The following is a 21,838-nucleotide window of genomic DNA, read 5'->3' on the forward strand; positions in this document are numbered from 1 at the left end:
GGGCCATGATGAGAGGTTTCAAGCACCCCTCCCCCTGGCCTCAGCTGTGCTAGCCCTGGGCTGGGGCCTAGCCATGCCCCCTCCGCTCAAGCACAGATGGGGGGAAAGTCTTGGAGGGCTTCTCTCTTCCCTTCCTTTTGGCAGTGGCTGGCAAGAGGTGTGCTCTAGCACCTGCCTGAGCCACTGCAGGCATGTGGCTGCATCTCCTGAATTAGAAGTTCACTTGCTTTTCAGTTTAAACTCTGCAGCTTAAACGAACCTTCAAAGACTAAATTGATTCAGCCTAGGGCTTTTTGACTATCTGTACTTAGCCAAAAGGTTTGCATCCATTGTGAAAAGCTTTAAATGAGCATCCAACTAAATCGCCTAACTTCATTTAGATTTTCCATTCTCATTAGCAATGATTCATGGCATAATTAAAGATACAGTTTATAAATGGTCTTTCAGTTCTAGCCAAGGGTTGTGTCAGCTTGATATCAAATGTGTGTTCTATTAGAGACTTTACCAGCAATGAGAGAGGCTTCAGAATCAGACACGTAGATCCTTCCAAATTCCAACTTCCTTTTTTAAAATACCTATAAAATATTCAGTATCTGAGACTGTCTTTTTGTTTTCATCTTTTCCCCCTGCAGCACCAAATCTCTGACCAATAATTATTCTTTCTTCTTATACAGAGACCCTCTAAAGCTAAAGCAACTACAGAACCAAATTCGTCTGGAACAAGAAGGTGGCCAGCGGTATCATCATCAACAGCAACTTGGTGCCCATCCAAATCCTCCCTCTTCTCCTTCTTTTCCTCCTCCCCCGTCATTCCAGGAGCTTGAGTCCAGTCAGTCTGTCACTTCTCCCGTGCAAATGAGCGTTCTCAACTCCCACACTTCTCCCAACATGCAGTCATCCAGCTCCTTCAACTATGCCCGGCCGAAACAGTTCATTGCTGCTCAGAACATCAGTCCTGCCTCAGGTTATGTGACCCCTTCATCTGGATCATCCACGTCCAGTCTTCCATCTCCAATTTCTCCAACCACCTCTCAGAAACAATTTGGCCGAGCACCTGTTCCTCCTTTCTCCCAGCAGTTTGCCCCAGAAGGGGAGTACCCCTGGTCTCCTTCATCTCCCTCTCCCCCGCCACCACCTCCACCAGTCTTTAGTCCAACTGCAACATTTGCAGTTTCTGATTCCTTTCCGCTTCCTCCTCCTCCACCCCCTCCTCTCCCTAGTTTGGTTTCCTCACCTTCCCACAGCCTCTCTCCAACAGCTAGATTCTCTAACTCCAACCAGTCTCCAGCAGCTTTCCTCAGCTCCATGCTACCATCCCAGCCACCACCCATCCCTGTCAACGCACTAGGACTTCCAAAAGGTGTCACACCTCCGTAAGTATACACAGCTGATGACCTTCTTACATTTTATTTTATCGTTAATGAGGCGTGTTGCTTCTCTTTCATTTTTAGACCCTCGCAGGCCCTGTGTCCTCTTGTTATCTAAAACTGTAAACACAGGGCAGGGAAATGAGCGATTTAAGCTAAAAGAATGTTGGCACAGGGACAAATATATATAAACATGAATGACTCGACTAGATAGGAGACGAAGGTTTTTAACCATCACAGGAAGTAGGCTCTGGAACATCTCTTCTAATAAGAATGAGGGCAAGAAACTTAACTTGCTTTAACATGGAGCTTGATAAGTTTATGAAAGGAATTATATGACAGGGCTGCATGTGCTATCAGAGGACAGGACCTTATGATCCAGAAAGTCCCTTCTGGTTCTGTGTGCTTATATAATCAGTGTAAGGAATTGCAAAGAAATATCCTTTTAGCCAGAATTATAATCACTTTCATAAAATAAAAGTCTCCAACCCCTGTTACTTCTGTGCATGGAGAAGAGTCAGGAAAATAACCATTGGTCAGAAATCCTGAAACCATGTTCCACTTGCATTGACTTGCAAATCTTTCATGATACTTAAGGCTTAAAAGTAGAAAACAAAGTTTTCAGGATGCCATACTGACTTCTGGTTAGCACCTTCCTAAGGATCTGTAGAAAAAAAGGGCTTGGTGCTGGGGGTACGGATGAACAGTGTGTAGAGAAAAAAAGAAAATAAATAACATCGGCTTCATATATTTACTCCCCCCTTTTGTCTTTCCTCCAAACTAAAATATTGTTTGAAGCATGCCAAAAGCCCAGTGTAGTTCAGTTTGTCTTTCCGCTGGCACTAGACTCTCATTCCATCCTTGGAAAACAAAGTGAAATGCTAAAGAAATGGGAATAGATGGACAGTAGGCTTATTTATAAGTTTGTCTAAAAGGTTTTCTAAACATATCTGTAGTACCTAGGTGACTTGCTCAGGTGCAGATTTGCTGCAGCAGGAACTTCTGTTATTTCAATCCAAGTTATGTGACGGAAGACCAGCTATCAAAGTAGTAAATCAGGCATAGGCTTTAAAAATAGCATTTATCTAGACTTCTGTCCTCTACCTCATTATAAACTTGGGCTACAAAGTAAACAGAATTGAGGAGAAAATGAATAGTATCATTCACTCTTGTAGTCACTTTAGTAGTGGTTTCCTGCCTTCCTGTCTCCTTCTTTCCACTGGCTCAGTTCCTCTAGTGATATCTAGTTCTAGCAGTCACACTACCTTACTATTTTGAGTATTCATTCAAAAGAGTTTGACAGATATGGCCTCCCACAAATGTCTGAGGCTATCCTTTGTTTACTTGCACTCTGTGTGGCCTTCTGTTTGCAAAGGTGCTTCTTACAGCACTCCTGTCACCCACTCAGGGTTGTTATTGACTGTATTTGTAGAGTAAGAAAAGTATTTGTAATGTTAATTATTACATTCAAAGACATTAAAAGATATATAGCATAATTTAAAAAATAATCCTTCTCCCTCCCTGATAGGTCATCTTTTCTTCTTTTCCCCCATCTTTTTCTTATTACATAAGTTATACCTTTCCTTTATTTGTTTCTTGGAGTGTCTGCTTCCCCCTTTGTCTTGTTTTTTTTCAATGTTGAACACTCTTCTCACTCTGTTTCTTCCTCTGAAAGGATCAGGCATAACGTTCTGCCAACATAAGCTACGTCAATCCACATGGTTTAAATTCCATCAGTTTGAGTCCATCGTGGGGTATGGCTGTTAGCTAAGGGCAGAAACGCTGTTACTACACAGTCCCCACTGTCTAGCTATGAAGTACAGTAGACTTCCATATGAGCTACCACAGTATAACCCTATTATTTCTCTGTTCTAAATCCCAGTGTAATTAGCATCAGTGTACAAAAATGATGTAAGTTGGGCATCTGCATTTATCTCTCCATGCTCAAAAAGAGCTCTGTAGCCAATTCAAACTTTTTGAGTGGTTATAAATATTGTTTGTTTATTTCAGTAGAATTTGTCCAGGAAACTGATGGTGGATGCCTTATATTCTTCATCTAATCTAAAGAACAGTATAGAGATGAGTAGATTTTCTGAATTCAGCTCCATGCATAGGTAAAACAGGCATGGGTGAACCGGGCAGCCATCTGGGGCTTGGACAGAAAGGGGGCCCAAAAATGGTAATTTTTTTTTCTGTTGTCCAATTTATTATTATCATTATCTCTGGCAAAGGGGGGCCTAATACTAAAAGTTTGCCTGGGGCCATCAGGAGTCTAGGTATGGCACTGGTTAGAGGTGGATCCAGAGGGGATGCAGTGGCTCAGTCACATCCTCCCTTTTGGACCACACTATAACAGTAGCAGCTAGGGACATTTTTAAGGTTCCCAAAGCAGGTAAGAAATCCCTGTCTCAGCACCCCCCCTTTCTGCTCCATGCTCAGCAGCACTTCCCTTCCCATTCCCCACGTCTCCTATCAGCTGCTGCCCCTGGCTGGCTCAGGGGCAGGGGGAGCTCCAGAACTGCTCCTGTCCCATTCCAGCCACAGCCAGGCTCAGCCAGGGACAACAGTAGTGGTGATGACAGGTAGGTCTTCCCTTTATGAGCCCAGAGGGCAAGGGGAGGGAGAGGGAAGGAGGTGCAGGAGTGAAAGGGAGAGGGAGCTAAGAAAAAGTTGGAGAGATTATTACCGAATTCAAGGATTTAATATAGTCCTTGGCTGCTGTTCCTGCAGTGTGGTCTGCCTGTCCTGGTGGGTGGGGGAAACTGAAAGCAAGGTTCGGCTAGCCCTGCAGTGCCAACTGCTGGTCCTGCACCCCCTTTACAAAATCCTGGATCTACCCATGTGTAGGGTAACCCCTTACTAATTTAAAAGAAGGGGCCCATGTAACCAAAGCCAGCATCGGGCCCTTTTTGCTTACTAACCTAAATCTATGGAAGCAAGCCCAAGCTTCTATCAGTTATTATGGCAAAATATTAAAGCTATAAAGCCAAATTCTTTCTTTTGCAGCCACACAAGCTTTATATATCATCGAGTTGGTATGAGTGTAAAGCAGATCACCAGAAAGAGAGTGTCTTTAAATGTAGCGTGTAAAACCATTAGAAAGAAGGCATGTTAGTCATCCACAGGAAGAAACTGAATCCCTTTTAATGTAGAATAAACATGCATTTTGAGCTTTTGGGTATGGCTTTTGAAAGGAACTTCTGTTAGCAGCTCTTTCCTTTGAGTAGTCCTGTTCTTCAGTACCGTTGCCTTGGTCACTAACAGAAAATATCAAAATGTGGCAAGCTGTTGAAAGGCCAGGACTGTAGACAGGAATAGAAACAGCAAGCACTAAGTTAACCAAGCCTTTTAAACAGAAAAGAAAACATTGCTTTGGAATGGATCCTGTTTACACTCTCTTGTATAATTAACATAAGCTGTTTTTTTTCCATCATTGCTGATACTAAATTTAATTACTGTTTCCATGGTCTTCAAAAACTTAAATCAAATCTCAGAGATCTGTGGGAATTATGGCAGGAAGGGACAAGGAGCAGTACAGTGGTTTTTGCCTTTGCTTGAGCCAAAACAGCTGGTCTGCTCTTTCAGACTTGTTCTCCATATTAAACTCTGCATCATTTGGCATTGTGATGCCAAATGTTTTACTAGCCTTCAGATTCCTTCAGCCTGTCAGTAATGGTTGTTAGCATCATGAGGGAAAGCCAGGCATCTCCATATTGTCAGAATATAACTCTCAGTGGCCTCTTATTGCAAAGGCCATCATTTACGTTAGGGCACAATTTATTACTGTCCTATATAAATCTGGCATTTATTTCCTTGTTATTATTAATCATTCTTGTCACAGTTGCAGAAACTGAAGTTGTAGGTGATATGCTTTATGCTAAAATATCTATATGTCTATTTGCACTTCTGGGAGCTCCTTTTAAAAAATTCCATCACAGAATTGAGGGAAAAGGTTAAGATGGCTTCTGTTCCCTTGAAGGAGGTCACCATACCAAACTTATCCCTTTGGATCATGAAAATGTATCTCAAGAGAAGCTGGATTCCAGCTAACAGTAAGGGTCATTTTTTATTATCCAGCCCCCTTCTTTCCCCGCAAGCAATGGATACTTCCAGATTCTAGTCTTGGGATTTGTCAGAGGGTAAGGAAAAGGTAATAAAGGAATCCCCTTGTTGTTATTTTGGCACTACAGCTAGGGTAGAAGGGCCAAACTAAGGTTGTGTCCCTATTGTGTATAGTGGGCAAACATACTGAGAGAGAATCACTTGAAATTCTTGCAGTCTAAATATATTATGCCAGGGGTGCTCAATTCGCAGGCCATGGGCCCGCTACAGTCCTCAGAGCTGTGTAATCTGGCCGATGGGACTGAAAAATTGGTGACTGGGGAGTGGTGGCAGCTTTAATTGCTGCTCCATTGCTGCAAAATTTCATGCAGGCACAGGACCTAATCTTAGCTCATGGGGCCCAGTCTGGCCCACAGACCAAGCCCGCCCCACTCATCTCGCATGCAGGGCCAAAAAATTGAACACCACTGGATTGGGCAAAGGGTGGGAGGGAAAATAGAGTCATGTAGAGATTAAAAACCAGGAATGAAATCACACAGAGGAACTCACTGGCAGATATAGGTTTACACCAGAGGTTGTCAACCAGAGGTATGCATACCCCTGCCCGTACTTGGACCGGTCGTAGGGGGTACATGTGAGTGGGTGGAGACAGAGCACCGTCGCCTCCCAGGAGCAAGGCCAAGACAGGGTCAGGGCAGCAGCGCCCCTCTGCACGCCGTCCCTGCCTCTCTGCTCAGCGTCCAGCCACATGCCACCCCCTTTCTTGGCATCCAGCCACATACCAACCCCCTCTTGGCATCCCACCATGCACAACCTTCCCACTTCCACTCGGCATCCAGCCGCTGGGGGTACTTAAGACTAAAAAAGGTTGAAAACCCCTGCATTACACGATAGTGCTGCCCCTAGTTTAAAGTTTACTGCTTTGTTGTTTTCCGTGTGTACTTCATCTTGGGCACCAGATGCGCTCAAGATAAAGGAGGCCAGGACCAGTATGGTTATCAAGGTTATGAAGAGATTTTCCTCATCTGTGGTATGAAGCATCCATGTTGTAGTTCACATAGAACTTTTAAATTTTAAGAAACATGTACTCTTAACAAGTTATCACAAAATATGCATCCTTTTTATTCATCTTAAAATAAGATGAATAAACATAACCCCCATGTATCTCAGCATCTGACCTTTGAAATCCAAGTCATGCCCCCAAGTCACACTTATAAACCAAATGTTGTTGCAAGTCACTCAAGGGGAAGTACACAAATGGGAAGGACACTCAGGGTTGGAGCAATAGCCAAAAACCTGACCTACTGTGTCTTGACAGTGGTTGCAGCTGGAAGGCTTTATTTTCCAGATGTTTTTTATCTGTTTCTTTTTCCAAATGATTGCTGCAGATGTATGAAAAAGCTTTTAAAATGGCAAGTGACTTACTGTCAGCATTTGCAAAACAAGCCAGTGATGCACGTGCATTCTGTTGGAAAGAGAGAGTGTTTGTGTACTGATTTATTTACTGAAAGTTATGCAGTAAGGCCTGAGCCATTTTTTGTTGCTTTTTGGCCTACCAGCCTGGCTGGTGTCCTAGACATGTTGTCGTTCTGGGCCCTAGCACAGATTTTTTTTTAAATGTCCACAGATCATTTATGAAGGTATATCTATAATTCATTCCGAGGGTTCCTCTTTTTACTCAGATGTTTATTGATTTTTGCATGTAAAAAATAAGTAAATAAAAGAAGGGCTGTTGGCTGGAGTGTCCTCATACACTGGCTTTTCAGCAACCACGGACAGGTTAGTCTTCCAGGTAAATCACAAATAAAATTGAGTTTGAGCTCTGCTCAGTCCCTATTGAATCTTATGTAGTCGCACACTTTTGGCACAATTGTCAGTCTCCCTGTCAAGGCAGACACCGGAATACAACAGATTAGATGTTTCAGACCAGGACTAGGGTCCTTGAGCTGTGCTGTGTAGAGAAGTTTGCAATTCATCCACCCTCTCTGGGCAGCTGGCTCCAGCCAGTGCTCTAATAATTCATCTTCTTCATGACTTTCAGTTCCAATACATACAAAATAATCATAGTAAAGGATAAGATTTGTCTCACCTGGACAATCAGAGCTTCCAGATGGACTGGAGTTTTAAAATTGAAATCAAACACACATGCATGTCCTTGAAAAACAGCTTACAATGGATATGACACTATCTCCAGTCTGACAGCCAGAAGGTACTTAGCTAATTATAGTAATCAATACCATTATGCTAACTTAGAGCAGAAATGCTCCCAAGTGCAATGCCTTGGACAGGGAAATAAAAAGACTGACTGTGCTTTTCATTAGATAAAAATGCATTTATATGCCTAGAGAGTGATGATTCTTCAGCTTTAGGTAAAAGGCTGTTTTCCAGCCTCTCAAAAAGAATCAAGCATATTGGGGAAATATGTATTACATATGATAGCTTTGATCACAGCCAGAGCCTAGGCAAGATGTGTTTTATTTTCACTTAGTCTCTTGCTTTTTCCTTGCTGAGGTACTTTGTTGGGGTTAATAGGTGAACTTTATCACCTTTTGTTTCATATTGTTGGAAACATCCCTTAATCAGGACTGCCCCAGGCAGTTCTCCATTAAATCAAGTGCATTTAATTAGCACTATGGAGCAGAGTTGAATTCTAGTGTCTTAAGACCTCATACTATGTATGACAAGATCAAACTAAAAACATTTGTTCTCGATGTGCAGCTGCAGCTTCAAAGGTTACAGTAATTTTGAGCTTAAAGTAATTGAAAATACATTAAACGAATGGGAATTTGCTGTATGCCGGAAGCTTGGGCAGACTTTTTTTTCAGGCTTTAGTTATAAAAGGAGAATTAAATTACTGTTCTTTACCTTAGTACCAGAGAACTGATTTTGCTTTCTGTGAAACTGAGCCATACTGATGGCAGAAAAGAATATGTTCTTGGAAGTATAACAGCAACCAGCCTGTTGCCCTTGTTTATACTGTGGGAAGGAAGAGTGCAACGAATCTTATCCAAGGCACGCTCTTTGTAATTAAAGCATGAAAAGTGTTGCTGAATTGGCATGCATTGTAAATACATCTTATACCAAGTATTCAATCCTGCCTAGAGTCAAGTGAAGTTTCCAAAATTCTTTGCTGTGAAAAATTGCTGTATGTGAATTACACTGAAATATGTGGAGTGCATATAGCCAGCTTCCCTGTGCCCTTCCTGGCAAAAAGAAATCCAGTGTACAAGCTTGAAGTTAGGCATCCAAATTCATGTCCAAGCATCTAAGTAAATGATCTCATTTTCAGAGGTAATCAATCCATTGTACTCTGCAGACTCTTGCTAATCTCTGAACTTCACAGGTGATAACAACCTTCCTGAAGAATCCTGCTTTCCACTTATCAGGCTTTTACTACCTCTCTCTTCTCTGCTGGCTACCTGACAATTTCTTTTGTATCCTGTTTGTATTTATGTATGGAGTTTTACAAAAGCCTCTGTTCCGTCTGCTGTTTAGCACTGTTGTGTCTGCTTCTCTCCCAGAGACTCAAGGAAGGATATCAGAAAGTTTATCTCTGTCTATCCCACCCAGGCATTTGATCCAGTAAATGATATCACCCACAAAAACTCTTGCCTTTTCCATATTTCCCGGATCCATCATGGCTATAACATCATTTTAGCAACTGGTTTTGAAGTTAGTGGGAATTTTGGAGATACAGTTTCATGTGCAGGTTTAAGTGCATCTATGTTTTGATTGTTCCTTGTCTCACACAGTCTTGACCTTCCCATTGGGCCCAGAAAATCAATTAGACAAAAAATGGACATTATTTACATGTATAAGTTGGAAGCACATTTTGTCGGTTCTTGTTCCCAAGAAAAATGAACATAGGCAGCTTAAAAAGAGAAGAGGCAGGAATTCTGGGTATACATAGAGAGTATATATAGAAAGCATACAGATATAGTGAAAATCCATTGCAAAAACCGGTCTATAGATGGCTTGAGGCAAGCAACACCATATAATAACATCAGTTCAAGAACTGCTTTTGAAGTAAATAGGGAATTTTGAGGATACAGTTTCATGTGCAGGAGGGTAGTAAAACACTGGAACAAGTTACCCAGAGAGGTGGTAAAATCTCCATCCTTGGAGGTTTTCAAAACTCAGCTAGACAAAGCTTTGGCTGGGATGATCTAGTTGGGGATGGCCCTGTTTTGAGCAGGAGGTTGGACTAGATGACCTCTTGAGGTCCCTTTCTACCCTAATTGTCTATGATTCTATGACAATGGCATTAATTTGAGATGCTGGTCTGCTTTCACTGTGAAAAGCCCTGGAGGTTTCAAACCAGGTTCAAGTGTTGCTCAAACTTCAAGGGCCATGCTTTGGAGACCAGTGAGACAGATGGGAAGTATTGGCCTGTGGCAGAATTGAGAGTTTATGACAATGCATAGCAAGGTCCTTGGAAATACTGAGGCTTTGTCTCCTACAGCATGGTAGCTATGGCCATCTTTTTGCCCCTTCTATTTACCTGTGTGCCTGTGGCTATGTTGAAGCTCCTATGATGAGTTAATTCTTGTTTATGGGCAAATGATTTAATACAGGGGATTAGGAATAGAGCATCTTCATGTGGGGAACATGGTTCTCCTTTATCCCCTTCTCTGCTCAAAATAGACTTGATTAGCTACGTGTGTGTGTGTGTGTGTGTGTGTGTGTGTGTGTGTGTGTGTGTGTGACTTTGGCTAAGTGCAGACATTCGGGGAGGTTAGGGGAAGGTTAGATTGGGTAAAAATGACTACCGAATCTAACTTAGTTCACCCAGGTGTGGACTTTATACTTAGACCCAGTCTCAGTGATCAGAAGTCATTTAAATCCATAATAGTACAGAAATTCCGTGCACACAAAACAATCTAAAATGGCAGAACCTTGTCTAAGAGAACTTGGATCGATATACACTCAAACTTAGTAGATCTAGGTTAGACCAGTGCATGGAACTTCAGTACAGTTACCTGCACAGCCCTGGAGCCAGGAAAGCCCAGCCACTGACCTCTGCTCCGGGGGTGCATTTTTCATACCTGACTCCTGGCACTGGCCTATTTTTAGCTCCCCGCATCCCCATGGACCAGCCATCCTCCCTCCAACTTTCCATCCAACAAACTACTCTGGGTGCCAGATTTTTCTGTGTTCTCTGCTACCGGGAGCTGAAGAAGTAAGTATTGATGGGAGGAATGGAGGAAGGACTGGGGGTATAGATATTCTGGGGAGGGTCAGGGAGGCTAAAAATAACCTCTGGTCCTCCCACAAGCCTCCCTGCAGACCCCAAAAGCTGCCCTGATCCCATCTAATCTTTATGGACCCCACCAACCCCCCATGGATCCTGCCCCCCATCTGTCCTGCAGATGCTGCCTGCCCTCTTCACTCCAGTCCCCAATTGCTCCCACGGATGCTGCCTATCATCACTCCCCCACCCACCTCAGATCACTACTGTTGACACTGTCTGGCCTCTACAGATCCTACCTGCTTCTTCATCCCTCCTGTGGTCCCCAATCCCCACCCCAAGCCTGATTTCCCCCATTTTTAACATGATATAACCTCCTAACTTCCCTGAATGTGGCTTTTGAAGAACTACTAGATGCTTGGGTGACTGTACCCATTCCATCGTAGCAGTTGGCATGGAATAGGTACAGTGTGCCTGCCCCTAGGGGTGTGTGGGGCCTGGGGCATATCAGCCTGTGCGGCATATCAGCCTGTGCGGGGCCTGGGCGGGGGGGAGGAGGAGGCAAGCAGCTGGAGCACAAAATTGGCAGCATGCAGCAACCCCGCAGAGTGGTGGCACCCTTGGGGCCTGTCTGCCGGGCCTGGGGCAGTTGCCCCGATTGGGCCCCCCCCAAGGGATGACCCTGGGTACAGTCACCCAAGCCCATACACTGTGTGAAGTTAAAAGGGCTGAAAAGGACTACAAGGGTCATTTAGTCCAGTGATGCTTAACCCCCAGCCCAAAGGCTAGATCTGGCTCTGGTGCCATGTTATCTGGAACATGTGGCTCCTCATGGGTCCACGGGGAGTCCTACAGGCTATGGCCCTACACACTAGATTGGGTGCACAGGGCAGCATGGGGCCCAATACTGGCACATGGGGTGGCACAGGGCCTAATCCTAGCAAACATGGCTTGTGAGGCCAAGTGGTGGTGGTGTGGAGCCCTGAGGCCCCATCGTGGCACATGGGGCTGGGCAGAGCCAGTACGGGGTCCAGTGCACATGCAGGCCTGATTCTGATGTGCAGGGTCTCATCCAACCCCCAGTCTAGCCCTACACCACTCATCTGGCCCAAGGGGCCAAAACACTGCATGCCACTGATCTAGTCTATCCCTCTGTTCTGAAGTGGTACCAAAGATACCTAGACCATTCCTGACACTTATTTGCCTAACTTATTCACAAAAATCTCCCATGACAGGGATATCACAACCTCCCTAAGTAATCTGATCCAGTGCTTAGCTAATATAATTTGTTTTTCCTAATAACTAACCTGAATCTTTCATGATGAAAATTAAGATAATTACTTCTTATCTTACTTTTTTGGGACATGAAGAACAGTGGAACACATAAAATAAACCCTTACATATTTGAGGACTATTATCATTGTCACCCATCAGTCTTCATTTTCTAGCATTTCTCAACCTGTAGGTCACAACCCAAAAGTGGGTTGCAAGAGTATTTCTAAGGGTTGCAAGCCTGTCCAAGAAGAATGTGCGAAAGCGCAGGTTTCCCTGTGCAGGCTAGAAGCGTTCCAGCCTGCAAGGGCAAACGTGAGCTTTTGCAGTGTTCCAGCCTGCAAGTGGCTGCTGGGGGCATGGCCAGGATGCAGCCAGGCCGGGTTGTGGGAGCAGCCCCAGCAGCCAGATGAAAGTAGTGGGAAGGTGGCCAGGTGCTGAGATTGGCAGGGCAGAGGGGTGAAGGACTGTGGGTTGCACACTGGCAGGGCCAGAGGGGTGTGGGTCAGGACAAGCCATTGATCTTGGCAAAGGGTGCCTGTGGGAAAAAGGTTCAGAACCACTGTTCTAGACTAAACAAACCCAGTTACTTCAGCCTTTTCTTGTAAGTCGATTCCTAAACTTTTTTTTTTGCTCTCCATCAGACAGTCTCCAGTTTGTCTACACCTTTTCTAAAGTATGTTTCCCAAAACTGGACACAGGATTCCAACTGAGATATAGCCAGAACTGAACAGAACATACTTTTTATCTACATATTTATGTATGAGACTCATGTTAATCTATTCAGGAATGAGAGGAGCCCTTTTTAAAGCTGCATCACATTGTAGACTCATATTCCGTTGTGGTCCATGATAATCCCTAGGTCCTTTTCTGTGGTACTGCTGCCATAATAAATTATTTCTCCTTTTCATTTTACAAGTGACTTGTACTTGCCTTTTATTGAATTTCATCATGTTAACATCAGACCATTTTCCATTTTCTAAGACAATTTTGAATTCTAATCCTGTCTTCAGAAGTGCTTGGAACTCCTCCAGGTTTAGTGTAATCTGCAAATGTTATAAGAGTACTCTTTGCTAATTAAAACTATAATGGTATGGGACTCAGGGTATTCTCCTAAATTGACAGCAAACTATTAATCAGTATTGCTTTCAACAAGTTATGCATCCATCTAGACTAATGTTCCCTAGTTTTCTTATAAGCATGGAATGGGATTGTATCCAAAGCCTTACAGCCAAGGTATATCACATCTACTTCTTTCTCCATTCCTAAGGCAGTTACCTTGTCAAAGAAGGAAATTGGATTAGCAGGACATAATATGTTCTTGACAAATCTATATTGGCTCTAATTTATTGTCTTATTACCCTTTAGGTGCTTCCAAATTTAATTATTTTATTAATATGTTCTAATATCTTCCTAGGCATGTGCCTGCAAAGTTATAAAGAGTGAATTTAAGTTACTCTTAAGTTACTCTAACATTCTATGCTATTCAAATCTGCAGGATGGGTCAATTTTATTAAATAATTAACTAATGACTAGGATGTAGTTCCCCATCTGCTACTGTGCTCACAGTACACTCTCAGCTTCCCCTGGCTTGCTCCACAAGTCACGCCTTCTCCTTTGGGGATCACTGTATCCCCATTGCCAGTGCTATCCGCAGTTTCACTATTGAGCCACTACAGCAGTACCTCAATCTACTGTAAGTAATGCTCAAGTTAAAAAAATGAATTATTGCCCCTAAACTGCCCTACAGATCTCAGTAAAATGAGTTAACAGGACTGAATGACTTCAGCTAGACTTCTGCATACTTACTGATAATTTAGTAGGTGCAGACTTGGAGATGGAAAAAAATTATGTGTGTGTGCATGTGTGTTCATATATTAATAACATACAACTCTATTACATTATAAGAAAAATAAAATATAACAATACAGGTTCTCAGCTTGAATATCATGGGTTTGGGCAGGAAAGGTGAGATCTTGGCCCTGGTAAGGTTATTGGCAAAACACCCACTGATTTCATTAACAGTAGGATTTCATTCAGCAGTTCTCAAATGCTAATTGTTCAGAAAAAGCATGGTCCTTTCTTGTATTGTTTTGCAGGGGATTTCCAAAGAAAACAGGCAGAACTTCTAGGATAGCATCTGATGAAGAGATTCAAGGGACAAAAGATGCTGTCATACAAGACCTAGAAAGAAAACTTCGCTTCAAAGAAGATCTTCTGAACAATGGCCAACCGGTATTTAAACATAAAAAACAATGGGGATATTATGCTTCGTTTCTCTCATAATTCCTGTCCATACTTATTGGGTCTACATGTCACTGTTGCTATGGTGCCATGCTTTAGTACTTCCTTTTAGAAGTACTAAAACACAGCACAGTAACTGCCTGTACTGCTCCATGCGTGTTGTGTACCGTTAGATTTCACTACTACTTCACCGTAGTGATGTACTAAAATGGGGGGGCATGCCACTATAGCAAAGTAGCGGCCAATCATGTGTAGACTCATGTGATCACTTTGTGGCTGTAGCGTGCCATACGGTGACATAGTGCATCACTATGGTGATGTAGGGTGACGTGTAGATGTGCCCATGTTGTTTTATAATTACTGGAGTCATATATGTTATTATACAGACATACACACACTATATATATAGTTAATAAGTATTTATTTGTTTGACATTCAGTAGTCTTTGATTAAAGATAGAAACAAGCTGGATATCAAAGATCAAAACCAAGGGGAGAGTGCGCACAGGTTCCAAGGCAGGGGAGTAGGGCATGCAGTTCCCAGACTGGGAGTGGGGAAACGCTGCAATCTTATCCATGCCAGGAACTCCTAAAAGTCCTTGACTGAGCTGTTGCTGCTCACCACCATTGGGTATTCTGCCCATCTCAGCTGTTGCTCTTAAATAGAGTGACCATGCATCCTTGTTTGGCCAAGACAGTCCCAGGTTTCGTAGGCTGTCCCATCCTCCCAGCCAATTGGTGAAAATTAAATCAAAAGTCCTGGAATTGAGGGGCACAGGGTGCTGTCTGGTGAGGAGGGAGAGTGGCATGGTGTGCCAGGCAGTTGGGCAGACAGGCACTGCTGCTTCTGTGTGGGAGTAAACTATCCTCCACCCCCCCACTTCCAGCCACTGCTCAGGAGAAGCCAAGGGAACCACATGTGGGTGGGGTGGGGCCTGCTCCAACGGTGCCTACCTGCTGCCTACCTGGTGTATCATGCCCCTCTACCTCTGTGCTGAGCTGTGTCCCAACCCCTACTCTTCCATCTCTGTCTCCAGCAGCACTGGGGGCAGTTTCCAGGATTTCTTTAAACATAATATGGACAGCCTACTCCTAAATCAGCAGCAGCAGCCAGGGACTGTTTTGGAGATCCCAGCAGAGTAAGCCATGAGGCTGCTCTTGCTGCCTGAGCACAAACTCTGCGGGGGTGAGGGGCGATTCCAGTGCCCTTCCTAACTTGGTGTCCAGAGTTAGTGCCTCTCTCATTCACTCCTGCTTATTCTGCTGTCAGTCTATTGTATAGACTAGTAGTTAGAGCATTCTCATAAAAGATGATATGAGTCCCCTACAGGCCTATAATCCAGATCTTCAGCCACCTGGTTGAGTGATCAAAGCGCTAAGCTGATGTACATGATCAAATCCACTAGCATGGAGGACACCCAGTTTGTGAATCCCAAATTACCTTAGGTGGGGCTTTGGTCCTACATGTTTGGTTTAGCTTCCCAAAGCTGAAAGAATGAAACAAAGCTAACTTTTTCCTTAAATGAGTTCTTTTTTTTTCACGCTTAGTATCACTTTAATATGCAAATATTATTCTGCAATATTTGACTTGCAAGAAAATGTTTAAATACGAAGCAAAAATTTATATTCACATTAGAAGGAAAAATAAAGCAAATCTCTACTGATTTATATATGTAACAAATCAGTGTCTTAATCTCTGCTAGCTGACAGTGTCTTCTGAGGTGTCTCCTTATTATAAAGAAGTGTAAAGAGAAACAGAAAATCCAAATTCTACAGAAAGATATTTTATATAAATTTGTCTTCACTTTCTTTGAAAAAATAGAAGAATCTCTTCTTGATATCCTTGGCTGAAGATCCTGTCACTTGTGGTTCTAATGTATAGGCAATCACAGTGCCAGTAGAAGTGAGGATTTCTAGTATCAACAGGGTACATCTACATATGCAATTAATGCGAAGCAATAAATTGTGGAGTTTACTGCTCTGGAATTTATTACTCCCAGGCATGCCATTTGAACGTGCGCCTGGGACTGCAGCATATTGAGCTGCATAAGAGCAGCCCTGGCTGGCAGGGGGCCCTGAGAGTCAGCCTGCCAACCTAGGGTTGCTCTCCCAGCTCAACATGCTGCAGAAGAGTTGGCTGGGGCACAAGGGTGCTCCAGTGTGGGGCTAGCTGGCAGTCAGCCCTCACACCGAAGCACCCTCAGGCCCCAGGCCAGCCATGTCAGCATCTACACATGCAGTACTGCAGAGTAAACTAATTAACTCCAAGGCATGATATTACTTGTAAAAATACAAGTACTATCCTGCCCTGGATTTAATTAGTTTACTCTAAGCTAATTGCTCTGTATGAGTAGCTGCCAAGATGTTTATTGTGGAGCTAATTAGTCAACTCTGCAGTAAATGTCTCACCTAGATGCAACCACAGGGTAGCAAAAGTTTTCCATTTTGATTATCTTGACATTGCTTTTGTTAACTTTATTTAAAGCCAAGTTAAAAAATTTTTGCCTCTTTCAAAGAAGGCCTAAAATGAAGCTACTTCCTATTCCTTATAGAGTATTCTTGTGTGGTTGGATTATGCCATATCTTTTCAGACTATCTTTTGTATTGTTCTTACTTAATAAGAACATTGGCATGAAATTGGTTCTTTGTTGCTTAATAATTTTATCTGCTTTTCTTCTCATTTCTCCTCTGAAATCATAATCTGCTTATGTATTGTGGAAATAATTTTGATGACACAAATAGATTATTGATTTCCGGAAATGGGGTAAAGCACTAACACAAGATGAATTGTTAAGAATTAAAGATCCTATGTCCAGGTACTCTGCAATACTGAAAGTATGACACAGCTCATTTATTCATAAATGGCTCGTATTTCCGGATGCAGACATTAATTACTCCCTATTTAAATAGGAAATAAGAATTTTGCTTTGCCTTCCTGTTCTCACCTCATACTTTTTGGCACTTTTTTGTTTGTTTATTTTTGGTTTTGTTTTGTTTTGTTTTGATGCAGAGGTTAACATATGAGGAAAAGATGGCTCGTCGGCTACTGGGTGCAGATAGTGCTGCCACTGTCTTTAATTTACAAGAACCAGAGGAAGAACCCACTACACAGGTGCCATTGCTCAGAGAAAAATAACCTTTTTCTTACCATAGTTACATCTGGGCAATATTCTCCAAGAAGTCTGCATGCAGGAGGACTGGTACATACAAGAGAAAGGAAGGGGTTGACTAAAAATCCTTGTGGTATGCATAAACACAATAAAGTGGAAAATATAGTTATAACTCAGTTTTTCCACACTGAATAAGGTGAAAGAGCTCTTGAATGTCTGCTTTCCACTTTAAGCTTCTCTGTTTGTTCTGTCCTATCCTGACCTTTCTGCCTCCGAAGGCAAAAATGCATCCTCTGCCCTTTCGAGACCATTTTGTCATTTATTCATGTAATCCCTAGTTTTTGGATAAAGCCAAACCAGAAGTGCAGCAAAACGTTTTAAATAGGCCTAGTAAAACCATTCTCCAGTGCTTGTTCAGTAGTCAGCATTGCTGTTGAATATACTATAGACATTCAGTTGCTTATGTCAATATGTGTAGTCAGTTCTACTGAAAGAACGCCCAAAAACTGTAGTGGATTCTTCTTGATCCTTTTACTGCCAGTCTTCATCTTTTTTTCTGCCCTTACAGGGAGCTCACTCTCTTGATGCTTCTGTAATGAGTCCTGTGGATATTCAAAAGGTTAAAGTTTTCACCTTTCTTTCTTTCTTTCTTTCTCGGTTTTTTATGTGCATTGACTTTTTGTTATTTCCTGTACCTTTCACCTTCTCTTTTCTCAATAACAAGAAGCAACACACTGGCCAGACATTGTAGTAAGTGCCCAAGGGAGGGGGGTGCACTCACTCTCCTTGTGTTAAATTTGCACTATAGTAAATAAATGCAGACTATTTTATTCCAACAATACTACTGTAGTAAGGGTATCCACCTCTTTCCCCAGTAATTCTAACACATCCTGACAAAGTGCTTTGCGCCCTGTATCAGCTTCTCTTGTTAAGTAATAATCTATGTTTTTTAGATGATGAATCAGATAAAATGTCATGGTGAAATATGCCAAAAAATAAGAAAAGTGTTTGTAAAAAAAATACCTACCTTGCCACTCATTTGTTTCTGCACATAGTGATCATGTTATTTTCAGAACCAAATTAAGGGGTAGAGAGAAGACGTTAAATCTAATCCTCCAATCAAATTTGCCTGGAATGGGGGGAGCTGTCTCTAAGATGTAAATCACCTTCTTATGAGAACACGTTAATAGATAAATGTATTTCTGAATATTCATTTGTGTATGAATGTATAAATGGGGTAGTTGAAGGAAGAAACTACTGAAGATGCCAGAATAATAGTTCTCTATGTTATAATTTAATTTGGACAAGTATTTGTATTTTATACCAATTACACCCTCAATTGAAAGGGGCAATAAATGCACAAACAAAAATGGTAAATGACTGTGAAAGCCGGGGTAGGCAACCCCTGACATGTGTGCCAGAGCGTGACAACGTGAAGCCATTTTGGTTGGCGCACATGCCTCAGGGCAAATGGCAGGGAAGGGATTGAGGCTGTGGTCAAGGTTTGTAGGTGTTTTTGACACTGTCCAAAAACACTTTCAACCCCTTGTCTAGGCTGTGGTATTGCAGAAAAGGACCTGGGAGTTATGATGAATCGCAAACTGAATATGTGTCAACGATGTAATGTTGTAAAAAAGCTAGTAGCACACTGGGATGTATTAATGGGGCATCATATCCAAGGTGTGGGAAGTGATTCTTTTACTCTGTTCAGTGCTGGTTGTTGCCTCACCTTGAGTGCTGTGTCCAGCTTCCAGAAGTAGGAGAAAAAATGGAAACAACTCAGAGGACATATGAGGGGAGAGTTTGTTTTGACTAGAGAAAAGAAGCCTGAGGGGGATGTGGTAAGAGTGTTCAAATACAATTTTTAAAGGGTTATTATAAAAAGGATGGTGATCAATTGTTCTCTGCAACCATAAGGGTGAGGACAAGTACTGATAGGCTTAAATTGCAACAAGGGGCATTTAGGTCGGATATTAGAAAGAACTTTCTGTCTATGAGGGTGGCTAAGCTAGAGAAACTGTGGCATCTCCATCACTTTTAAGAGCTGGTTAAATAAACATTTGCCTGGGATGATGTAAACAAGGATGATCCAGCTTGAGCCAGAAACTTGACTAGCTGACTTCTCAAAGTCCCCTCTAGCACTATTTTTCTAATTCTGTAAATTATTTTTCCCTAACTTTTTAATGTTTTGCTATATTTTTCCCAAACTCTCTTTGAAAGAAAGAGCAATTTGGGGTGGTTATTCCTGCTGGGTTGGGGATCCTTGATCATGACTTGCTAATGATGCCACTTTCTCACTGTTCTAGGAAAATATAATCACAAACAACACAGTGCAGCTTTCTAGTGCAGCTTGCAGTAAGGGTTTTGCACAAATTCCAGATGTGAGCCATGTGGTCTCCTGGCCATTTGGAGAGAGAAACGCACCCTAAATCTGTCTGTACCCTTAAAGAAAAAAAATGATTGTTTTTTCAGTTTTTATGAACTGCTTAAGAATACTGTTATTACTATATGCTATTCTAAACATGGAAGAAAAGCAACCAATGACTTTTTTTTCTTATAAATTTATACCCTTCGACAATTTGAAATACAGTGTATGCCTAGTGCCAGATGTTTTCTTTGTTTTATAAGGAATTCATTTGGGGCACACATTGTTATGCTTTTCTTCAGTATAGTATAGTACATTTTCCTTCTATACGTAAAATCCTAATGGATTGGCAAAGAGTTTTGAATAAAATTCAATAGAAAGACATCATGCTATGCAGTACATGAAAACAAATGCTAACATGATTGTCCCTTGCTTGTTAGGAGTACAAGGTCTCCAGCTTTGAGCAAAGACTGATCAGTGAGATTGAGTACCGGCTGGAGAGATCTCCTGTGGAAGAATCAGATGATGAGGTACAACATGGAGATGATCCTGTTGACAATGGTGCAGCCCCCTACTTTGAGATGAAGCTGAAACATTACAAGATCTTTGAAGGAATGCCAGTGACATTTACATGCAAAGTAGCTGGGAACCCAAATCCAAAGGTAAGAAAGAGAGTATGTTCCTTTTACTGTTGAAACAGGTCATGCATTTATTATCTCTTTAATAACAAGTACCCTGTGTATTACAAGAACAAGATTTCTCTTTTGGGGGAAGTTTCTCAGCTGGCATCTTGTTTGAAGCCAGTGGAGCTATTACAGGTCACACCAGCCAAGGAACTGCTTCTTGAAGCTCACCTCTACAGGTGCACAGTTCTCCAATCCCTCAGTTCAACCATTAAGTCTAGAGATAACATTTGTAAAAGTGGGCTTTAGGAAAGTAATTGGGATTAAGGCACATTTGGAAGTGAGATTGGGAAATTTTACTATAGGTTTCTTATACATCAAGGGTGACAAACTCATCCTAGGCCCATACCAAATCCAGACTACAGGAACACCTCCCAAGCCAGACCCGCAGGGCTAGCAGTGATTTAGTGAGGATGTGTTTGGGTAGCAGTGCAGATCTGGTGCAGGTAGTGGACTACGTTCGGGCAGCAGTGTGGGGCTCTGACCAGGTTGCAACATGGAGCTGGGGTTATGCTGCAATGGGGAGGCAGGAGATGTGTGGCAGCATAAGGCTGTGTCTGGGCAGCAGTGTGGGTCTGGAGGTGAGTGGAGGTAGCAGGAGGCAACAGAGCTTGGGTATACCATTGATGGCCATGTCCTTTGGGGTCCAGAAACCCCAAATTCTGCAGCAGTCCATGCCCCCCCACCTTCCAGTAGTCCATTGGACTACTGTTGGACCAGAAGAAATGGTTCTATGGGCTGATCTGGCCCACAGGCCTTGTATTTGATACCCCTGGTATATGTCATTATGATACTCCTCTTGGTACTATGATTCTCATGTTTTTAAGACACAAGTTTGTCTCAAAAGCTGTCCCTAGACACCATGCTTTTTTCAATAGAGATTTGTTAAAAGAAATTGGCTTGAAATAGGCAAGGATTTCTTTAAGGGTGGTACTTAACAGCATATCTAGTAGACATATTTAGACTTTGAGTTTTAGGATTTTAAAGCTCAAAAAGTAACAATATGGGATCTCCAGGTGTGATGCAGAGAGATATGGAAGGAGTGGGCACCAGGCTTGGGATGTATTTCCTCTGAGAAACTGTAAAACTTCAGTTGACATTGTGTAATTAATCTTGAGAGGATCTCCTAGTCTCATTGGTTAATTTGAATGATTAAGTACTAATCCATTAAGCCATTTAGGTAACCTGAAAGCCAGAAAAACATCATAAGCTTTCTCTATAAAGCAGTTTCTTCATGATTGTCCTGAAATGGGAAGATGGTAGAAAAACACTTATGCAGAGCAGGCTGGTACAGTGGCCTCTTGTGACCACATACTGTTTTTCACTTAAAATAGATTATTCACCTGGGCCCCAACCTTCAAAGCAGCAAGGGCTATACTGGCAAATTGCCAGGCACACAAGAGCTTTACTTAATGTATTATTTATTAAAATAATTTATATACTGTATGTGCTTGGGTTTTAGTCACTAATAAATACACAGAGCTTTAAAATGTGTTTATAGAGTTCTTTGAGCATGTGGAGCTATACAGAAATGATAAAAAGGCCAAA

At 42.3% G+C, this 21,838-nt stretch overlaps 1 protein-coding gene across 2 annotated transcripts in view; it reads left to right on the forward strand.

Annotated features, from left to right (window-relative positions):
- PALLD (palladin, cytoskeletal associated protein) overlaps nt 1–21,838 on the forward strand; it is a 205,767-nt gene that overhangs the window by 148,418 nt on the left and 35,511 nt on the right. For both annotated transcript variants that reach the window (XM_019534592.1, XM_019534593.1), the window contains exons 9-12: nt 675–1,373; nt 13,989–14,124; nt 17,143–17,244; nt 20,048–20,269. In XM_019534592.1, the coding sequence (XP_019390137.1) occupies nt 675–1,373; nt 13,989–14,124; nt 17,143–17,244; nt 20,048–20,269 (1,159 nt within the window). The remainder of the gene's footprint in view (nt 1–674; nt 1,374–13,988; nt 14,125–17,142; nt 17,245–20,047; nt 20,270–21,838) is intronic.

This window comes from Crocodylus porosus, unplaced genomic scaffold, assembly GCF_001723895.1.
Source record: "Crocodylus porosus isolate Cpor-Errol unplaced genomic scaffold, CroPor_comp1, whole genome shotgun sequence".
Taxonomy (NCBI): Eukaryota; Metazoa; Chordata; order Crocodylia; family Crocodylidae; genus Crocodylus; species Crocodylus porosus.